This window comes from Biomphalaria glabrata, chromosome 10 (assembly GCF_947242115.1).
Source record: "Biomphalaria glabrata chromosome 10, xgBioGlab47.1, whole genome shotgun sequence".
In the NCBI taxonomy this organism is placed as follows: Eukaryota; Metazoa; Mollusca; class Gastropoda; family Planorbidae; genus Biomphalaria; species Biomphalaria glabrata.
The window spans coordinates 1,974,169-1,992,577 of NC_074720.1; the positions used below are offsets into that span (position 1 = coordinate 1,974,169).

The window sequence follows — 18,409 nt, forward strand, 5'->3', positions numbered from 1 at the left end:
GATAAGATAAGATAATTTTATTGATCCAATCAAATGGAAATTCAGTTTGACTACAATTGACAACCTCAGCGTAACTACTTTACAAAAACAATATAGTTGAACAATTCGAACAACATTCACACACGAAACACATACACATTCACAACCAGCGCTTTAGGAGTTTGACTTCTATGTACTTCTCGATGACGACAGCTGATCTTGTAACAGTCTGACCGAAAGTGGGATGAAGGAGTTTTTAAATCTTTCGTTCAGACCTTATGTAACAGTGGTTTAATGGGTGCAGGTTGTCTTTAAGAATCGTGAGAGTTTTGGAAATGCATATTTCTTGAAAAAGCTCCTCAAGAGATGGCAGCTGTGTTTGAGTGATATACGATGCTTTTTAAAATTAGTTGTAATTATTTTTTTTTTGTAAATTATTTTTAATTAATGGCCTTCTTGAATATAGTGAAGCATGCTGTTTGTCTGAGATCGATGGGGAGCGAGTTCCAAACCTTTGGTCCATACACTGATATATGCCAGATATGTTCCATAATGGGTTAATTGATACTTGTGTTAATTGAATGCATAAACAGATCTTTAAATAGTCTAATGTGGACCCTATCCATGTGGGAGCCAGACCACACGCATTAACTCTTTACCTCCGTAATTATTTTCCACGTTCCGATGGAATTATTCATTTTTCTCATTAGTGTTTCACTACCCTGTTATGATTAACTCTTTCTCTCCGTAATTATTTTCCACGTTCCGATGGAATTATTCATTTCGCTCATTTGTGTGTTTCACTACCCTGTTATGATTAACTCTTTCTCTCCGTAATTATTTACCACATTCTGGTGGAATCAACGTTGGTATCGCCAATTAGGAGAGAAAGAGTTAAAGTTCAATAACTTTTTTTTTTTTGTATGTTATCGGGAAATGTTTAACTGGGTATATAATCATAGAAGGATGCTTGCTCTTTTTACATAACAAAAATTAAAGTTTATAAAACCAAAAAATTAATTTAATTTAATGAGGTCAAATCAAAGTTGGTATCGTCCGTTAGGAGTGAAAGAGTTAAAGATTACACTTCCCTCCATAGTTTCTTCCCCACTGATTGCGTAAAGACCTGGTACGGTGCGGACTTTGCGCACACTAAACCACGAGATAGCGCAACTCTTAAGTAATTAGTTGATTGACGTTCAGGGCGGAACGAATTGAACAGGTGCGTCCGACTTATTTCGGTGCAGGTGGGTGCCCTGAGGTCATTCAGAAAGATCTGTAAAGTTGAAAAACAGAGGATTCGTTTGAATGTCTTTAGATGGCTCCGTGACCCCTGTTAGTGTAGTGAAGCTGTCAAAAGCAAGTTAGGTAACGCTAGAGGAGTTTCTTTGATATAATTAGACCATCTGTCAGGGATGTATGTATGTAGGCTTAAGTCGGTAATTCAGAATTAATGCATGGGTCAGCCATCTTTGTTATTGCTTTGACTGTAATCTTAAATCTGGGGTTTTCACTTAAATTTGGGTTTTTATCATAGTCGCTACAAATGCTACATCTAGATCTACATTTGACTTTTTTTTAGACCTAAAGCCAGGGCCGGATTTAAGGAAGGGCATGCAGGGCTATAGCCCCGGGGCATCCACAAAAGAGATAAAAAATATATCCAAATTTTGACGGGCCAGAAACTTATGAAGTTTTTTTTTTCTAACATTTTTTCCCCCCATTTTTACGGCTTGCAAAAATGTTGTGATTAAGAAGAGTTGCTTGTTGCATGCTTGGACTAAGTCACTACAGTCCTGGATTTACGACAAGGGCTTTACCCTCCTTAAACTAAAACATAAGACTCAAAAGTAAAGTAGAAATTATGCATAAAACCCTGAACCATAATCTTCAAATACAAAAACTAAATTTAATAAAATACTCAGAAATACACCAAGATTTATAATCGCTCTCTATTCCCAGATGCTAGGACAAATTTGTACAAATACTCCTTCTTCCCTAGTGCTATTAGAGCATGGAATGGGTTGCCTGAGCTAGCCAGGAAAACCAGTGACTTGGCAGAATTTTAGTCATGACTGAATATATGACGCGTAGGACGTAATCATCTTCTTTTTTGAAGTAACGTCTGTATTATATAAGATAAGATAAACACTTTTTAAAACTCTAAAATAAACATATTAAATATTTCTCTAAAAGGAAATTGAGATTCAATGTACAAGCACCTTCTTTCTTGTAACATAATATAGCGTGCTTTTAGATATAAGTATTTTCATTCATAAGGGGATCTTTATAATCAAGCTTTGAAAAAAGTGTAGGGGCCTCCACAATAGTTTTGCCCTGGGGCCTCCGCTTACTTAAATCCGGCCCTGCCTGAAGTATATAGACTCTGGATCCAACTGGTATAACAAATTAATATGTTGATATGGCAAGGTCATTTGAATGTTGGTAATAAACGGTACTGAAACGTGTTACTCACGTTGTTCAATTTCTAGATACTCTGTTTAGATTTATCGTTATTTATAGTGTTTAGAGGCCTTCCAAATTAGTTATCTAGCAGTGCCTAGTACAGAAAAGCATTAAAAAAACATGTAAATATACTAAGAAAACAAAGCAAATTGTTGAACTTTTCGACACGAGAGCATGGAACTCATAAAAGTTTCAACTTCACATGTTCAGCGTTACATTTTTTTGTTGTTTTCTTTTTCATGTAGTCATAACCCTAACCATTTCCTCATTCTGCTCTCCATCTTTCTCTTCTCCTCCCCCAACTCTTTTTATTTTATTACCCCCCACCTCCCCTGAAATTAATGTTTTTCTTGTTTTCAATGTCATGTTTATAAGCCACGATAAGATCTGTATATAAAATAAACAGTTAAAACAAGAGAAATGAAGAATGTAAAAAATATTAAAAATTTGTTGAAAACAACAAAGCCAACAAACATATTCTGGTACTTTTCAAAAGACATAGATAAAGGCAGATAAAAACATAACAGAAATAACACATCAATTATATTTTTTTTTAAATATTGGTAACAAAATTCAAACTAGACAATATTCAACAATTAAAAAAGAAGACTGACTGAGCAACCAGCAACGTATTATATTGACACCAATTCAAAATTTAAAAAGAAAATAGCATTGCTAGTTATGTTAATTCTTGGTATTTTTAAAGACACTATCTTGGGATTTCTTTGGACCATAAACAACAACAAATAGCAACAAAGATGGCTGACCCATTTATATTTTTATATACTTGTTTGAATTGGTATACCACAGGGGTTAACAACCTGTGGGTCGCGAGCCCTTTGGGTGTCGAATGACTATTTGCCAGGGGTCGCCTAAGACCATCGGAAATTATGGTTTTTCGTTAATTTTACTTTAAAAAATATATTTTATTTGATCATTTCTTACGTATTGTGACAAACATATTTGTACCACAGATGGAAGACAATTGCAATCTAAGGTGTAAAGTAAAGGGATAGTACTCAGATTGGCCCCTTTATAAAATAACTCATTAAACGATCGTGAAGCGCCAATTAAATGAAATAAAAATTGGGGGTGGACATATTAAAAAACACGAACCTATTACCAGACGATACCTAGGGCGCTTTTAGTGAGTGGTAGCGCCATTGCTAGAAGGTTAGACATATTTTTCCATTGGTAGCTACTTCTTTTTTTTTTCAAACGCTTTGCGGAATCAAATATTATTTCAATGGTGAAGATTTAAACTTGTCTTGAAACCATTAATTGAAAAAAAATTAATTCGTAGTCGTTTTCTAGTCCATGTTATTGAAGCAAATATATTCATTACGAAACATACCATAAATACAACATTAATTTTCTTGTAGTTATTTAGGCACACATTTTTTTTTTTTTTTTAGTCTAGTCACTTCCATTTAAAGCATAAAAACATAATAGATTAAAAATTTGATTATGATTTTATAATGTTAGAAAATCACACTGAAGGTCATAACAAATTTTATGGTTATCTTCTTATCTATATTATAAAGTAGAATGTGAGGGGTATGTATGTATGTATGTATGTATGTTACTTATAGACATCAAAACCGCTTGACCAATCTTGATAAAACTAGGCAGGAATGTTCCTTGGGTACCAACTTAGACCGTAGTGTATGTTTTGTAGCCCTAAAACAAACTTAAGACCCTAAAAAAAAAATAAAGTTGTCCGACTCTATTACAGCTATAGTATTTTATGGATCTAGGCCATGTCTACAATGTTGACATGAGAAAAGATAGAAAGGATTTAGACCTAGATCTAATTTTAAGAAATACACTTTGCGCAGATAGTTTTTTACTTTGACACAATAAAATACAAAAGAAGATCCATTGATTTCATTATATAATAAAATTAACCTTCAATTTTGTGTTTCAAAAGCATTTTTTTACATTAATTAGTTCCTGATATCTGTGACTACAGATTTCCTGACGAACATTCTTTCATTAGACAATACCGTAATGAATCGCGTACTAAAAATTAATTCGTTTAATTGTTTACTTTATAATCCCATCCCTAGATCTAAAACTCTAATTCAACTCTAAGATGATAAAACTTCTCTTAGCACAGATAGTTTTATACTTTAACACATAAATATATTAATTAAAGTCCATTCATTTCATATTTTGATCAGATAAACATTCAAATTTGGTTTTCTAAAGCTACATTCGTTTACGAAAGCTGCGAAGGCGAGTTGAGATAGGCCTAGATCTATATTCATTCATGAATCGCGTACTAAAAATTATTTCGTTTAATTGTTTACTTTATAATCCCATCCCTAGATCTAAAACTCTAATCCAACTCTAAGATGATAAAACTTCTCTTCGCACAGATAGTTTTATACTTTAACACATAAATGTATTAATTAAAGTCCATTCATTTCATATTTTGATCAAATAAACATTCAAATTTGGTTTTCTAAAGCTACATTCGCTTACGAAAGCTGCGAAGCCGAGTTGAGATAGGCCTAGATCTATATTCATTCATGAATCGCGTACTAAAAAATATTTCGTTTAATTGTTCACTTTATAATCCCATTTATTTAACAAAGCTATCGCTCTTTTCGTTTTTAATAGATAAGAATGTATCGACTTCGGGTAAACCATTTTCGAAAAACTAATTTTATTTTCGTAGCGAAACTGAAATAACGTGAAAGGATCATTAGCTACGTTTAACATACATTTAAATCCAATCCACTAGATTATTCAAAAGCAAATGTTTTAATTTAAATAAAAATGGATTTAAGCCTATTAGCTATTTTGATTTGATAGCATTATTCACACTATTTTTACATTGACACATTCGCTTTACCTATTACATTATTATTTCGTTTAATTGCTTACAAAACACTCTCAGTGACTATATCGAAAGTAATGCGCAAATAAAGACCCGCGGGTCGCGGGTAACATATGTCTAGTCCTATATAATACAGACGTTACTTCAAAAAAGAAGATGAATCGTCATGCATTTAGTCATGCATATTAACCAATGACCTAAACTCCGCCAAGTCACTGGTTTTCCTGGCTAGCTCAGGCAACCCATTCCATGCTCTAATAGCACTAGGGAAGAAGGAGCTTATGGTTATGGGGTCGCCGCCAAGTGGAGAATCGTATTAGGGGGTCGCCGAGCTAAAAAGGTTGAGAACCACTGGTATAACATTTTTAATATAACAACATGTTACGGGTAGATAATATTTCCGACTCTTTTATACTATCTGATCATTGTTAGCATAAACATGAAAATCATACAAGTATTTGTCATTGGCTGTTATTTTCCTGGGCGTCTTAAGTATACTAACCGGCCTTGTGTTTATCCTAGATTTAAGTCAGGCCCGAAGGCTGGTCCACTGTTCTCTCTCTCTCTCTCTCTCTCTTCTATAAGCTATTAGGAACACATAGTTATGTCTTGACTGCTGGCTTAGTTTGCTCAGCGGAATCTGTTTACTTGGGGGCTAAAAACTGCCAACATTTCACAGTCAGCCTTTGTGTGTGTGTGTGTGTATGCTAAGTTTTTGTGTTCTTATTTATAACTTAGATGGCCGCTCATTGCTTATATTCTAAAAAGATAAACTTATGCAACGAATCAATGATAAAACTAGCCCATCGATAAAACATAGTAGTAAAAAGTAAAGTTCCCCTTTCAGACCTTGTGGTCTATAGGGCAGATGTTTCTGTCATCTGTTTCTGTGGCCTACGGTTAACAAGGATGTCATGTGGCCAGCACAACGACCAACCGCCTTTACTTTTTCCCTGTCAGGTACCCATTAGAGCTGGGTGGACTCAGAGGCGCCCAAAGATCCCGAAATTACAAATCCCAGTCTTCACCAAGATTCGAACCCCGGTCCCCGGTTCGGAAGCGAAGCGCTTTACCGCTCAGCCACCGCGCCAATAAAACATGGTATCGTTAAATTGCCAATGCTCCGTCGAGTCGGCCGACTGCCACTTCAGAAAACAAAACAAAACCAAGGAGAGAAACATACTCATACCTAGTGGACCCTGGAAAGTTTGCTCACCATAATTAGATTTTATAAAGAAGAGTACATATCATCTTGTGTTAGACACTTGGTTAGTAGTTGTAGTCAATGTAGAGACGCACCATAATGGACGGATTTTGAACGCGACTAGTGACGCTAGGACTTAGTTGGGTTAGAGGCTACTTGGAGACAGAAAATCAGTGGGTGATAGGATTTCATAAGGGTAGGAGTAGGACGTATCTTAACGACAGAGACATCGACTGTGGCCTTTTTACTAGATTAAATCTACTCCATGAATTGTTCAGAGTTTGGACTTCGTTTCTATACTTGTTAATCGCGAGTGTCGTCTGTCCTGTTGGTTAGTCACATTGAAATACACCCGCACAAGAAAACCCAGACATCTCCAGGGTAATTCTGTCGAAGTCAGACAGGCAACTCTAACTACAAGGCATATAGGCCTCATCACACTTGTTCATTGCAAACTCTTTCCTATAAAGGAAGATTTTTACGCCCTACGTTAATCTTTGTGTCAATTAAGTCGTTCATGTTGATTAGAGTTAAATAATTTTTCTGCTTGATTCAGAAAATGCGTTTCATGCTCAGAAAATATTCCAAACTTTATTTGAAACATTTGTAATTTGACTTGTCCTGGCCTGTGAAACAAGGAATGCGTTTCAAGTCTTGTGTCTCTGTAGCTATTTCGTTTAGTATTTCTGTATTTGTCAATTAGGGTTTAGTCTTTTATGTATTTATTTCTTCTATACTTTTCGGTCTTCTGTAGAAGTCTAAATTCTTGACCGTTTGATGGATACGTATGACATCTTACTCAATAGCCAGGTCTCAGATTATCTGTAATGAATTGTAATCATCTTAAGTTTGGATGGTTCTTTTTTTTTTTGTATTAATATTTTTATTTCTGAATTTGTGAGTAAAAAAAAAAAAAAGCAACAAATGGTGTTCAGGCTTCCTGGTCCAGAGACTGGTGACAAGGCGACACCACCGCAGCGTTCTTTAACATCCACATTAAGTTGAAAATGAAACGAACTATTTGGGGGCCCCCATTCAAAGAGTGTAACAGGGGGGAGGGAAAGCTAGTGTAGCCCCGCCTCCCCCCCTCCCCTCATCGTTCTTGCCACTTTCTGAACTTGTCCGTGAAAATGTTTTAACGGTCCTAGGTTAAAGTCCTCCACTAAAATGACCTGCTCTTCCCTCCCATAGGCGATGTGAGCGAAATGTAGCCTACAGGAGGACATCCATCAGTTTAGAGATATAGAAGGTTAAATAATTTCCGTGAGCACAATATTGCATCAGTGTTTCATTTTGTTTTTAGCCAATATTAAAACCAACACAACATTATAAGTGACATCTTAAGCACACAACATTATGATGTTTAGTGGCATCTTAAGCACGCAACATCGTGATGTTAAGTGACATCTTAAGCACACAACATTATTATATTAAGTGAGATCTTAAGCACACAACATTATGATGTTTAGTGACATCTTAATCACACAACATTATGATGTTTAGTGATATCTTAAAGCGAAAAATCTAATTTTTAAAATCAGTTATGCAAGCAGTTTTTTAAAGAGAAAAAAGCTAACTAGTATGCATTATAAGTTAGACCTAATTTAAAATGAATAGTAATCTTATAAACTTCATTTTTCTGAACTTTTTTTTTGCGGAAATTTTATTTTATTTTTTATTTTGAGGATTCGAATAAGAGATTGAGCCTTTTCAAAATAATTAGATCAATTATAAGACATCAGTTAGGCCAGGGGAGGCGCGGTGGCTGTAGCGGTAAAGCGCTTGGCTTCCAAACCGGGGGTCCCGGGTTCGAATCCTGGTGAAGACTGGGATTTTCAACTTTCAAATCTTTGGGCGCCTCTGAGTCCACTCAGCTCTAATGGGTACCTGACATTAGTTGGGGAAATGTATAGGCCGTTGGTCGTTGTGCTGGCTACATGACACCCTCGTTAACCGTAGGCCACAAAAACAGATGAACTTTACATCATCTGCCCTATAGACCACAAGGTCTAAAAGGGGAACTAGTTAGGCCAGGTTCACATCTAACTTTACATTCACTTACACCTATCCTTTGATCTGCGGGACCGTTGGGGCACTACACAAGATCTGTTAACCTTCTTTCTCCATTCTTATCTCTAATTTGTCTTTGATATAATTTCATTTGGATGTTCTTTCTGAAAATATTGAAGCCTGCCTGGGTGGACCTCTTCGGGGGCCGATTTTTAGTTTGTGTTTCCACACAAACTGTCTTTTGTAACCTTGTTTAAAATTGATTTTTTTTATAGCGTACCCTCCTACTATGGCATTTGGGGAAAAAAAGTATTTCCAAACTGCCTTTATTCGCCCAGCAAGCTCAACTCAACTGGAGTCGGGATTCGAACTCAGGCCCTCTTGATGTGAAACCATGCGATAGAGCTAGACATTGATGAGTTTATATTATACAATGGCGGGGTAAGGGGCCTGCTCTGGTGATTTGTTATTATGAAAGAAACTATTCTGGGTAGATATTCTCAAAGAGTGTCGAGGTCTACTTTTAAACGTTGGCGAGTGTGTAATTTTCCAGAATATTGAAGAACAGACTGGTGTTGACACTCCTGACGACCTGGGTACAGTCAATAGGCACGGACAGTGAAAATTGTCTGCATGCTAGAGGGGGAAGGGGGAGAGGAGAGTAGGCCTACGTTCTCGCCCTAAAGTCGGACTCTAGATCTAATCCCTAAAGACACAGGACAACCACGTGTGACTGCAGGATAGGTTCAAATATCTACAGCTTCCTTTCTTCAACCCTTCCTCATTGAGCAGGCGTGGAAACTGCAGCCAGCGGGTCACATTCGGCCTTATTTGTTGTCCTAATTTGACATGCGTGATATTGAATTTTTTTATATGGAGGAAAAGGGGGCGGGCATATTTAAGTAGCCCCCAACTCGCAAAGAAAAAAACAAAAAACAAAACAAAAAAAAAATCCCATTAAGTTTGATTTTTTAAAATTAGGCCTAATTACGCTTTGTAGCTTGATCAGTATTTTGAAAATATCTTGGTATTTTTTTTTTTGCTTAAGTAAAAAATTAAAGAAAAACGTCAATAATCGTATGTAACAACTTGTACTTCCAATAGTTATTAACGATAAATACACCACTGTAAATCTAATCTTATAAATTACTAACGTTACTTTAACTTAAAAGAAGATAGTTACGTCCAAATTAAACTATTTAAATTCAAACATGGATCTCTGTGAAAATACAAGATTACAAAGACAGTTTGTGTGCAAACAGAAACTCAAAATCGGCCCCCGATGTGGCCCACCCAGACAGGTAAAAAGGCGGGTTTCAATAATTTCAGAAAGAATATCAGATTGAAATTCTATCAAAGGCAAATGACAAAGAAGAATGGAGAAAGAAGATTGACAGATCTTGTTCAGTAGGTGAAAGTGAATGTGAAGCTAGATATCAACATGGCCTTACTGTCTTTTAATGATTATCTAATTGCTTTGTAAAGGTCAGTCTCTTATTCAAAGCCTCAAGAAAAAAACAACATTTCCCTAAAAAAAAATCCGTTAGGTCAGTGTTACACTGCTGTAGTGCAATTCTGCCGTTTATGCGATAATATGAAAAAAAAACAACTACTTATTAATTGTTGTTTTAAATTATGTCCAACTTATATGCATACTAAAAATGTTTTCTCTATAAAAAAAAAAAGTAAACATTTTTTTTCTGTAAATGTATTAGCATGATAGAACTTACTTACCTTAGCAATACTTTTGTAAAAAAAATGATTTTTGACAAATAATCTAAAACCATTTGCATAAATATGTTAAAAATATGGTAAATGCTGATCTCGCCCACTAAAGAGCCTCTATTATTTGTTACTATTAATAGTGAATAGTTGTAAAAGTGGTGTATTTTTTATGAAAAAAAACTGCTTGCATAATTGATTTAAAAAATTAGATTTTTCGCTTTCAGAAAAGAAAAAAAGTAGCCGTTGCATCAGAACTTTGAATGGTCTAAAATACTTTGATTTTCATTCTCTTTTCTAGTTTACGAGATCTAAACGGGACGGATAGATGGACGGACGGACGGACAGACAAACCACACAAAACTAATAGCGTCTTTTCCCCTTTCGGGGGCCGCTAAAAATTGACGTTTGTTGTAGATTTTCATTAGCAGATATGGTCATCTCAAAAAGATTTGAAACTTGTGCCAGATATGGTCATCTCAAAAAGATTTGAAACTTGTGGCATAGTTCGATTGGCTAATTGTGTGTTTAGTACTCTTTAAAATAAAAAAAAAAATCATTGTATATTACAGGCGACCCATTTAAATTTTCGGTTGATGTAATTAACCTCCTTGCAGTTAATGTGATGTATTATACACCATATATTGTAATTGTCCAGCTGCAGATATTTATCTATATAATTTGTTAGCAGAGTTTAAAGTTAGAGCAAGTTTAATAACCTAATATACACATAGAGTCACTACCACTTAGGCAAACACGCACACACCTTATATGCTAACACATGCTCACACGTTGGGAATTCTTACATATCTCATTAATATATTTTGGTTTGTAAACGGCTTGAATTGACCGCCATGTCACGGAAACAATTACTCTGTCCGTCGCAATTACCTCCCCCTCCCTTTATGTCCACCTTGGCTCCTAATTTGTCTCAGTCGCCCTGGGGCTTGAGACTGTGACGTTTGGTTTTGCGTCCAGACTTTGTCACGAGCCCTTGCGTGACGGGCTGGTGACCTCACAGTACTAAGATTCCAGGTCATGGCAGGCCTGACACAACGGTTCCTACTCGCATTAGGTCGTCCTGGTGTTTGGGAATGCCTTAAAAATAACCGCGTTTCATACAGAAAAAAAAAAGTACAGCAGCTAACCAAGTGGTCGGCCTGGTGTTTGGGAATGCCTTAAAAATAACCACGTTTCATACAGAAAAAAAAAAGTACAGCAGCTAACCAAGTGGTCGGCCTGGTGTTTGGGAATGCCTTAAAAATAACCACGTTTCATACAGAAAAAAAAGTACAGCAGCTAACCAAGTGGTTTATAGTTTTACCGGCTACTGATATGTTTGTATATTTTCAGCAATACCGATTCCATTCAAATTCTAAACATAACGCAAAGTACAACAACAGCAACAAATTAATTTCATAAAAATAATAAAGTTTCCTCTTTAAGACCTGGTGATCTAAGGTGCAGATGATATAAAGGTCATCTGTTTCTGCGGCCAACTGTTAACGAAAGGTGTCATGTGGCCAGCACAACGACCAACCTTCTTTGCTTTTCCCCAACTATTGCCAGGTAGTCATTAAAGCTGGTGGTCCTATGGATCCCGAAATTAAAAATCCCAGCCTTCAATTGTTAAGAGTACAGTCATCCTGCTGACTGTCTTTTGTAATACTGTCCACTTCACTAAAGACATCTCGACATCTGTATAATGGTGCAGGTCGCGGGCCTCACCCAAAGTTTGTCGACGACTCCGTGATGCTTGAGACCATTGAATCTTTTGACTATTCAATTTTTTTAAAAAGGAAATTCGTCCTTAGAAAGCTTAGCTTAACCAATTTCTTCATAAACCACGAGACAGAATCGGTCAAATGTGGGCGAGAACAAATAAAAAGTATTCGGCCGAACAACTTTCGTTGGCTACTTGCCCATTCGAACTGTTTCGAACACTAAGACATGATATTTGGAGAGAGACGATTAAATTATTTACTTTCCAATTATTTAAAGGGGTGTTAACTGGCCGGTGACATTTTTTAAAAGGTGTTTATACACTGATTAGAGTCGCGTTGGCTGAGTGGTAAAGCGATTGGCTTCCGAACCGAGTGGTCCCGGGTTCGAATCCTGGCATTTTGAAATTCGGGATTTTTGGGGCGCCCCTGAGTCCACCCAACTCTAATGGGTGCCTGACTTTAGTTGGGGAAAGTAAAGGCGGTGGGTCGTTGTGCTGGCCACATGAGGCCCTGCTCGTTAACCGTTGGCCAAAGAAATAGACGAGCTTATAATCATCTGCCCTGTATATTTGTTTGAGAACCTAAAAATTGTTAAAAATCACTTGTTATTTATTGTTAAATTAGTGTTTGTTGATGATGGTTTTTATTTAGTGTTTTTTTTTTAATTCGTTTTTCTTCAAGGTTGTTAATATGTTTATGTTATGATTGTTTGTTGATATACATTTTTGTTGATGATTTTTTAAATAGTTTTTTTTTTTTAAATAGTGTTTAGTATTCATTGTGACAATATGTTCGCAATTTAGCGAGGATTAGCTGAATAAATAATTTAAAGTTTGCCGATTGGAAATGACTGCTCCCAGGCTATACCTTCTATAAACCGTAATTAAACTGTGATTTGTGGACGCCAAAGTAGATTTGATCTCCTTCGTTCATACCATTTAATTTTTCTGTGTTAGCGTTACATGTAAATGCTTTCCCTTGTCGAGAGACTTAAAAAGACAAATAAATTTAGAACCCTTTGTATAGGAGCCTAGATTAGAAGAAAAATATAGGCCCTAATTGCCTGTTTACATTGAATGGTAATTAGCGCCTCGGAGCTACAGTTAGAGATGCACACCTGCGATAAGGACAAAACGATGGTATTCGTCACGAACCGTTATCAAAACGGAGCCATCGCGCGCTAAGCCAATAGTTAGTTATGCTCATTGCAGGGCCAGTAGTATGCCTAGCCAACCTGGCCAATTTTTTTGTTTTTTCAAGGCTTAACGGAAGTAGGAGAAATAATGGGATTAGATAAACATTATCTCCACTTGATTGATAGTGATCCATTTCGATTTTTGTCAAAAGAATCATTGCTTCATATGGATAATCATTGGCGAGTATTAAAAAAAAAGGTGGGGGTGGGCAATCACGCATATCTTGGGAATTCGGTGTAAATATTGACTCTGAAACTTTATCTTTCTTCTCTTATTTATGAATGTCATTCCTACGACCAAGATAAGTGTTTATCCATGAGTTCATCAAGTTGTTTACATAGAGATTTGAACTCTACGTAGTCGTAGGTTTTCTTGTCTGACTCATGCCACCCGTTACATGTTTAAAAAGTGCTTGGAAAAGAAGCAATTCTTAAATGACTTTATCCGTTCCAACAGACTTCTGGAAGGGTGAAATTAAAATTAAATAAGGTATTGACTGTCTGGAAGACAGAATTGAAATAATTACTCCCCTTTTCTTACCCACATCTGACAAAAATAGAATAAAATGGAGAAAAAAGTGTACAATAAAACTTGTGCAGCTTAAAAAAATTGCAAATTCTTTTTGAGCAATGACTTAGTAACAGCAGGATCTACTTAGAATCTAAATCTAGACAAAGAATCTAGACAAGGTTCAAAGTACAAACAGACTGTTTTGTTCTACGCAATTTTTTAACTTGTAGAGAATCGCACCTAGTTTTTTTCTTCTTTGCACTAGTTGCAAATCATTAAATATGCAGAAAACGTTAATTAAAACCCATAGTACGCATCCAGACCTTTCAGACAAAATTTTAGTGTTATTATTTTTTTTAAAATAGCTTTTATGTAGCGTCACCTTCATGCTTATAGAAAGCTCAGAGCGCTATGGCCCAATCTCATTTGTGGACCAGTAGAGGGAGTGGGGTCTATGGGAGAAGGTTTTCCGTGCTGCCTTTAGGCGCTCAGTAAATACAACTTTGCTCGAGTCGGGTGTCGGACCTCTTGATAGGTTTCTTTTTTGGTTACAGTACTATCTTTTGTTGTGTTTTAATGGCATTTTAGGATATTCTAAAAACTCTTCAACCTTATCTTAAACATTTCCCAGCACAGAAAATGTCCATTCAGTATATATTGAAAAGGCAGACAAAAGTATAAGGCCCACATAATAGTGAAAGAAGCCTAACTTTGGTTCCGTTTCAGACCTACCTTCAAAACACACCGTTCACTACAATTTTATTATTTAGATCTAATTAATTTATGTAAAGTTTAAAAGCACGTATTAAAACATTTACTTATTAAATATCTTCATCTGTATGAAAAAGTTATAAATACCTTCGTTTATTTAGAGCAACGGATACCAAAAAACAACAACAAACAAAAAAAACTATTAATAGTTTTCCCGCCATGAATAACATTATCACAGGCTATATTCAAAATATATAGGTCTGTGATCTTCAGTTTTTAATCTTAATTTTACACGATTTTTAGAAATTCTATATTATACAAATGATCCTTCTTCCCTAGTGCTTATGGGTTGCCTGAGGCAGCCAGGAAAACCAGTGACTTGGCAGAATTTAAGTCATTGGTTTACATGCATGACTAGATGCTTAATGCTTAGGACAGAAATATCTTCTTTTTTGAATTAACGTGTGTATTTTATAAGATAAGAAGATATACTAAATGTTCTCTCTCTCTTTTTTTTACTCAATAAAGATAGGCTTCGAATAGGTCTTTAGAATTAGAGCGTTTTACTGTGAAAAGTGTTAAGCCAAAACTCTTGAAACTCTGGGTTTATTAACCACGATTTAACAAAGCCCTCTGTTTGGTAGAGGTCCAAGCTAATATCCATAATTAACACAGCTATTTCCAATGGGTCGAACAATCCGGATTCTCGAACTAGCATTCATCCGAGTGTACCGGGAACCCCCCGCCATTTTCCTATAGTTGACCAAACTAACCGTGCAGGGCTCGCTATTGAAACGGTCCCTTTAGGAACGGCGCCTAGATTTTGACATAGTCGTGGAAGCGTTCTTACAACTCCGCGCTGTGCAATGGGAATGCTGTCACACTCCCTAAGACACTCCCACACAGAAGTCTTCTTTTACTATCCACAATCCTGTTACCATAATCGTTTCCTCCAACGATCGTTTCCACCCGAGTGCTACTTTAAGGCAGGGTAGCCTACCCGGGTAGAGTCAGACCTAAACATTGTATTTTCATTCTTCTGATATAATTTTTTTTTTCTCCTACAGGTCGAGAGTTCGGCATAGACAATCCCGGATGTGACCTATTTCCTTCAGATCTGGAAGATATCCTCAGATCGGAAAACTCTTTGTAAGTAAAAGCTAGCATACTCTCTAACCGTCTTCTTTGTGTGTGTATGAGATAGAGAGTGTGGGTTCATTGATCGTTGTGTAATTCTTTTAAAACCCAAAGTTATGGTAATTTTATTACACAGAAAAACCCTGATAGCTTCTAACACGAGATTACTAAAATTCTACACCTAAAAGAAGCAGTAATTTAAACGTGCCTGTGGATCTAATATAAACATAGATTCGCACTAGATGCGTAGTCGTTTTACGCTGTATACCTAGATGTCTAGAATTTAGAATCAAGTAATATCAAAAAAGATTGTACAAGAATAAAAGCTTTAGAAATTGTAATAATTTTAGAGAAATATATTTTGCTGTTGAGGGTTTTCTTTAGACATTTGACTGTGACTAAATCTATCCTCGCACTTGTTTTATAGTTTGTAAAAATGTTACACCTAAAACACAAATGTCCAAAGTAGATATTTTAAATGGCATTGGGCCCAATCAAAACAATCACGTGGGAAGCGTAGTTGAGAGTACGCTTGAGCGTAGCAGAGTTGTGTTAACTGAGGTGCCTAAAGGCAGCACGGAAAACCTTCTCCCAGATACCCCCTCCCCCCATTGGTCCACAAATGAGGTTGGGCCATAGCGCTCTGAGCATGCTATAAGCGTGAAAGTGGCGCTCTTTAAAAGCCATAATGTATTTCTATCTTATTTCCACATTTGTTGGTCTCTCTTCAACTTCTTCGGCAATCATTAGTATTGTATTATTATGTCTTCTGTACTGTTTCAAACTATGCGTGACAAATCTTCCTTCATATGTACTGGCGTGACAAATCTTTCTTCATATGTACTGGCGTGACAAATCTTCCTTCATATGTACCGGCGTGACAAATCTTCCTTCATATTGACTGACGTGACAAATCTTCCTTCATATTGACTGGCGTGACAAATCTTCCCTCATATTGACTGACGTGACAAATCTTCCTTCATATTGACTGGCGTGACAAATCTTCCTTCATACTCACTGGCGTGCCAAATCTTCCTTCATATTGACTGACGCGACAAATCTTCCCTCATATTGACTGACGTGCCAAATCTTCCCTCATATTGACTGACGTGACAAATCTTCCCTCATATTGACTGGCGTGACAAATCTTCCGTCATATTGACTGGCGTGCCAAATCTTCCGTCATATTGACTGGCGTGCCAAATCTTCCCTCATATTGACTTCCGTGACAAATCTTCCTTCGTATACACTGACGTGATAAATCTTCCTTCTTAGTGAGGAATTAGGCATACTTCTCCTGGGGCTATTCGGCCTCCGACCTCGCTCCGAGGCAGTGAGATCTGGTTAACAACCTTAGCTAGGGTGCTATATTTACAACCTGTAGATGGACCACCCCAGACAGCCAGGTCAGGAGAGGCGCATCATTCTCAATCAACTTGTTTTAATAGGTCAACCTTGTTAAAGAGGATTTGCTTGGTATCCTTTCTCGACATACACGACTCCCCCGACCAGGTGTACAAAGCTTCCGGCTTTTATGCTGCTTGCATGCTGTCAGGTGTACATTCTTGCCTGTATGTGTGTTAGCGTGACGGCTATATGACCTCAAAGTATGTAAGTTTGAATGTATTGTGTTAATTGATGTGTTTACCATCGTGTATCTGTGGTTGTCCTCTGTATGCATGCTTGTATAAAAAGGTTTTTATTTGTGATAAAAAAAATGTTCCCCTTTCAGCCCTAACACTGATACCTCATTGTGGACTCGTGTCATCTCGAGCGCTTGTCTTGAATCGGGATCACAACCTCTTAACAACGTATACTGTTGTGGGCTAATCTAATCTGACTTCGACTATGTATCAATTATTACTTAACATTAGCCACAGAACAGTACAAGCTGAATATAGTTGATAACAACATTCAGTTCTATAAAATGATGCTTTATTAACCACTGGGAAATCCGTCCAGTCTTCCTAAAACGTCGCTATATCTAATTACTACTCAACTATTATTCAAAACACAACCTACTCCTAACATAACGCCATGTTGGTCTCTTGTTCGCCTAAGTCTACTACGTCATTAGTCTTGTCTTACTACGTCATTACTTTTACCGTCGCTAAAACTAGACACAATATATTTAACTAACAAAACTAACCTACTCTCTAAACTAGTACATTACAATACTGCGTGACACTCTTAAGAAGTGTTGAGTTTAACCTATGTGAGACCCAGGACGCGATCCAATAGATCAAATAGTAAACTGGTAAAGTAGACCTATTTCATGGCACCAAAGACTCAATGTAATCAGTTGTAATTTATGGGTACGTAAAGTATTCCTTTTATCTTTCAGACCGAAACTCTAAGAACATTAACCGAAATATGTCACGGACAGATAGTTTACATGAAATGTCATAGTGACATAACTAAATACCCGTGTGTGTGTGTGATTTTGTAAACATTGATACATTTTGATTATATCTCTTCATTTTATTTCTCCACCGAGTCATTGAAATGACCAAATTATTTTGTCCCCTCTAAAATGTCAAACGTGAAGCTAAGTCAGGGGTTCTCAATCTGTGGGTCGCGACCCCCTTGGGGGGGTCGATTGACGATTTGCCAGGGGTCGCCAAAGACCATCGAAAAAATGAATTGTTTTGTCTATTCTTCTATTGCTGTGTGTGTGTGTCTGGGGGGGGGGAGGGTCGCGGCAGAGTGGGGGGGGGGGTTGTAAAAAAGGGTTCCGGAGCATAAAATGTTGAGAACCGCTGAGCTAAGTGCTACAACAATGGAAGATGCAGACGTTACAGACGGCAACACTAGAAACATTTTTTTTAATGGCATTGGTGAATTTTATATAGAAAAACCAGTAAACTATTTTAAAAAATCCTTTTTACAATACTTCAAGTTAGAG

General features: G+C 36.7%; 1 protein-coding gene across 1 annotated transcript in view; it reads left to right on the forward strand.

Moving 5' to 3' along the window:
* LOC106057857 (myelin regulatory factor-like) overlaps window positions 1-18,409 on the forward strand; it is a 114,115-nt gene that overhangs the window by 14,029 nt on the left and 81,677 nt on the right. Inside the window, exon 2 of the mRNA XM_056045215.1 lies at window positions 15,435-15,516. Within this exon, the coding sequence (XP_055901190.1) occupies window positions 15,435-15,516 (82 nt within the window). The remainder of the gene's footprint in view (window positions 1-15,434; window positions 15,517-18,409) is intronic.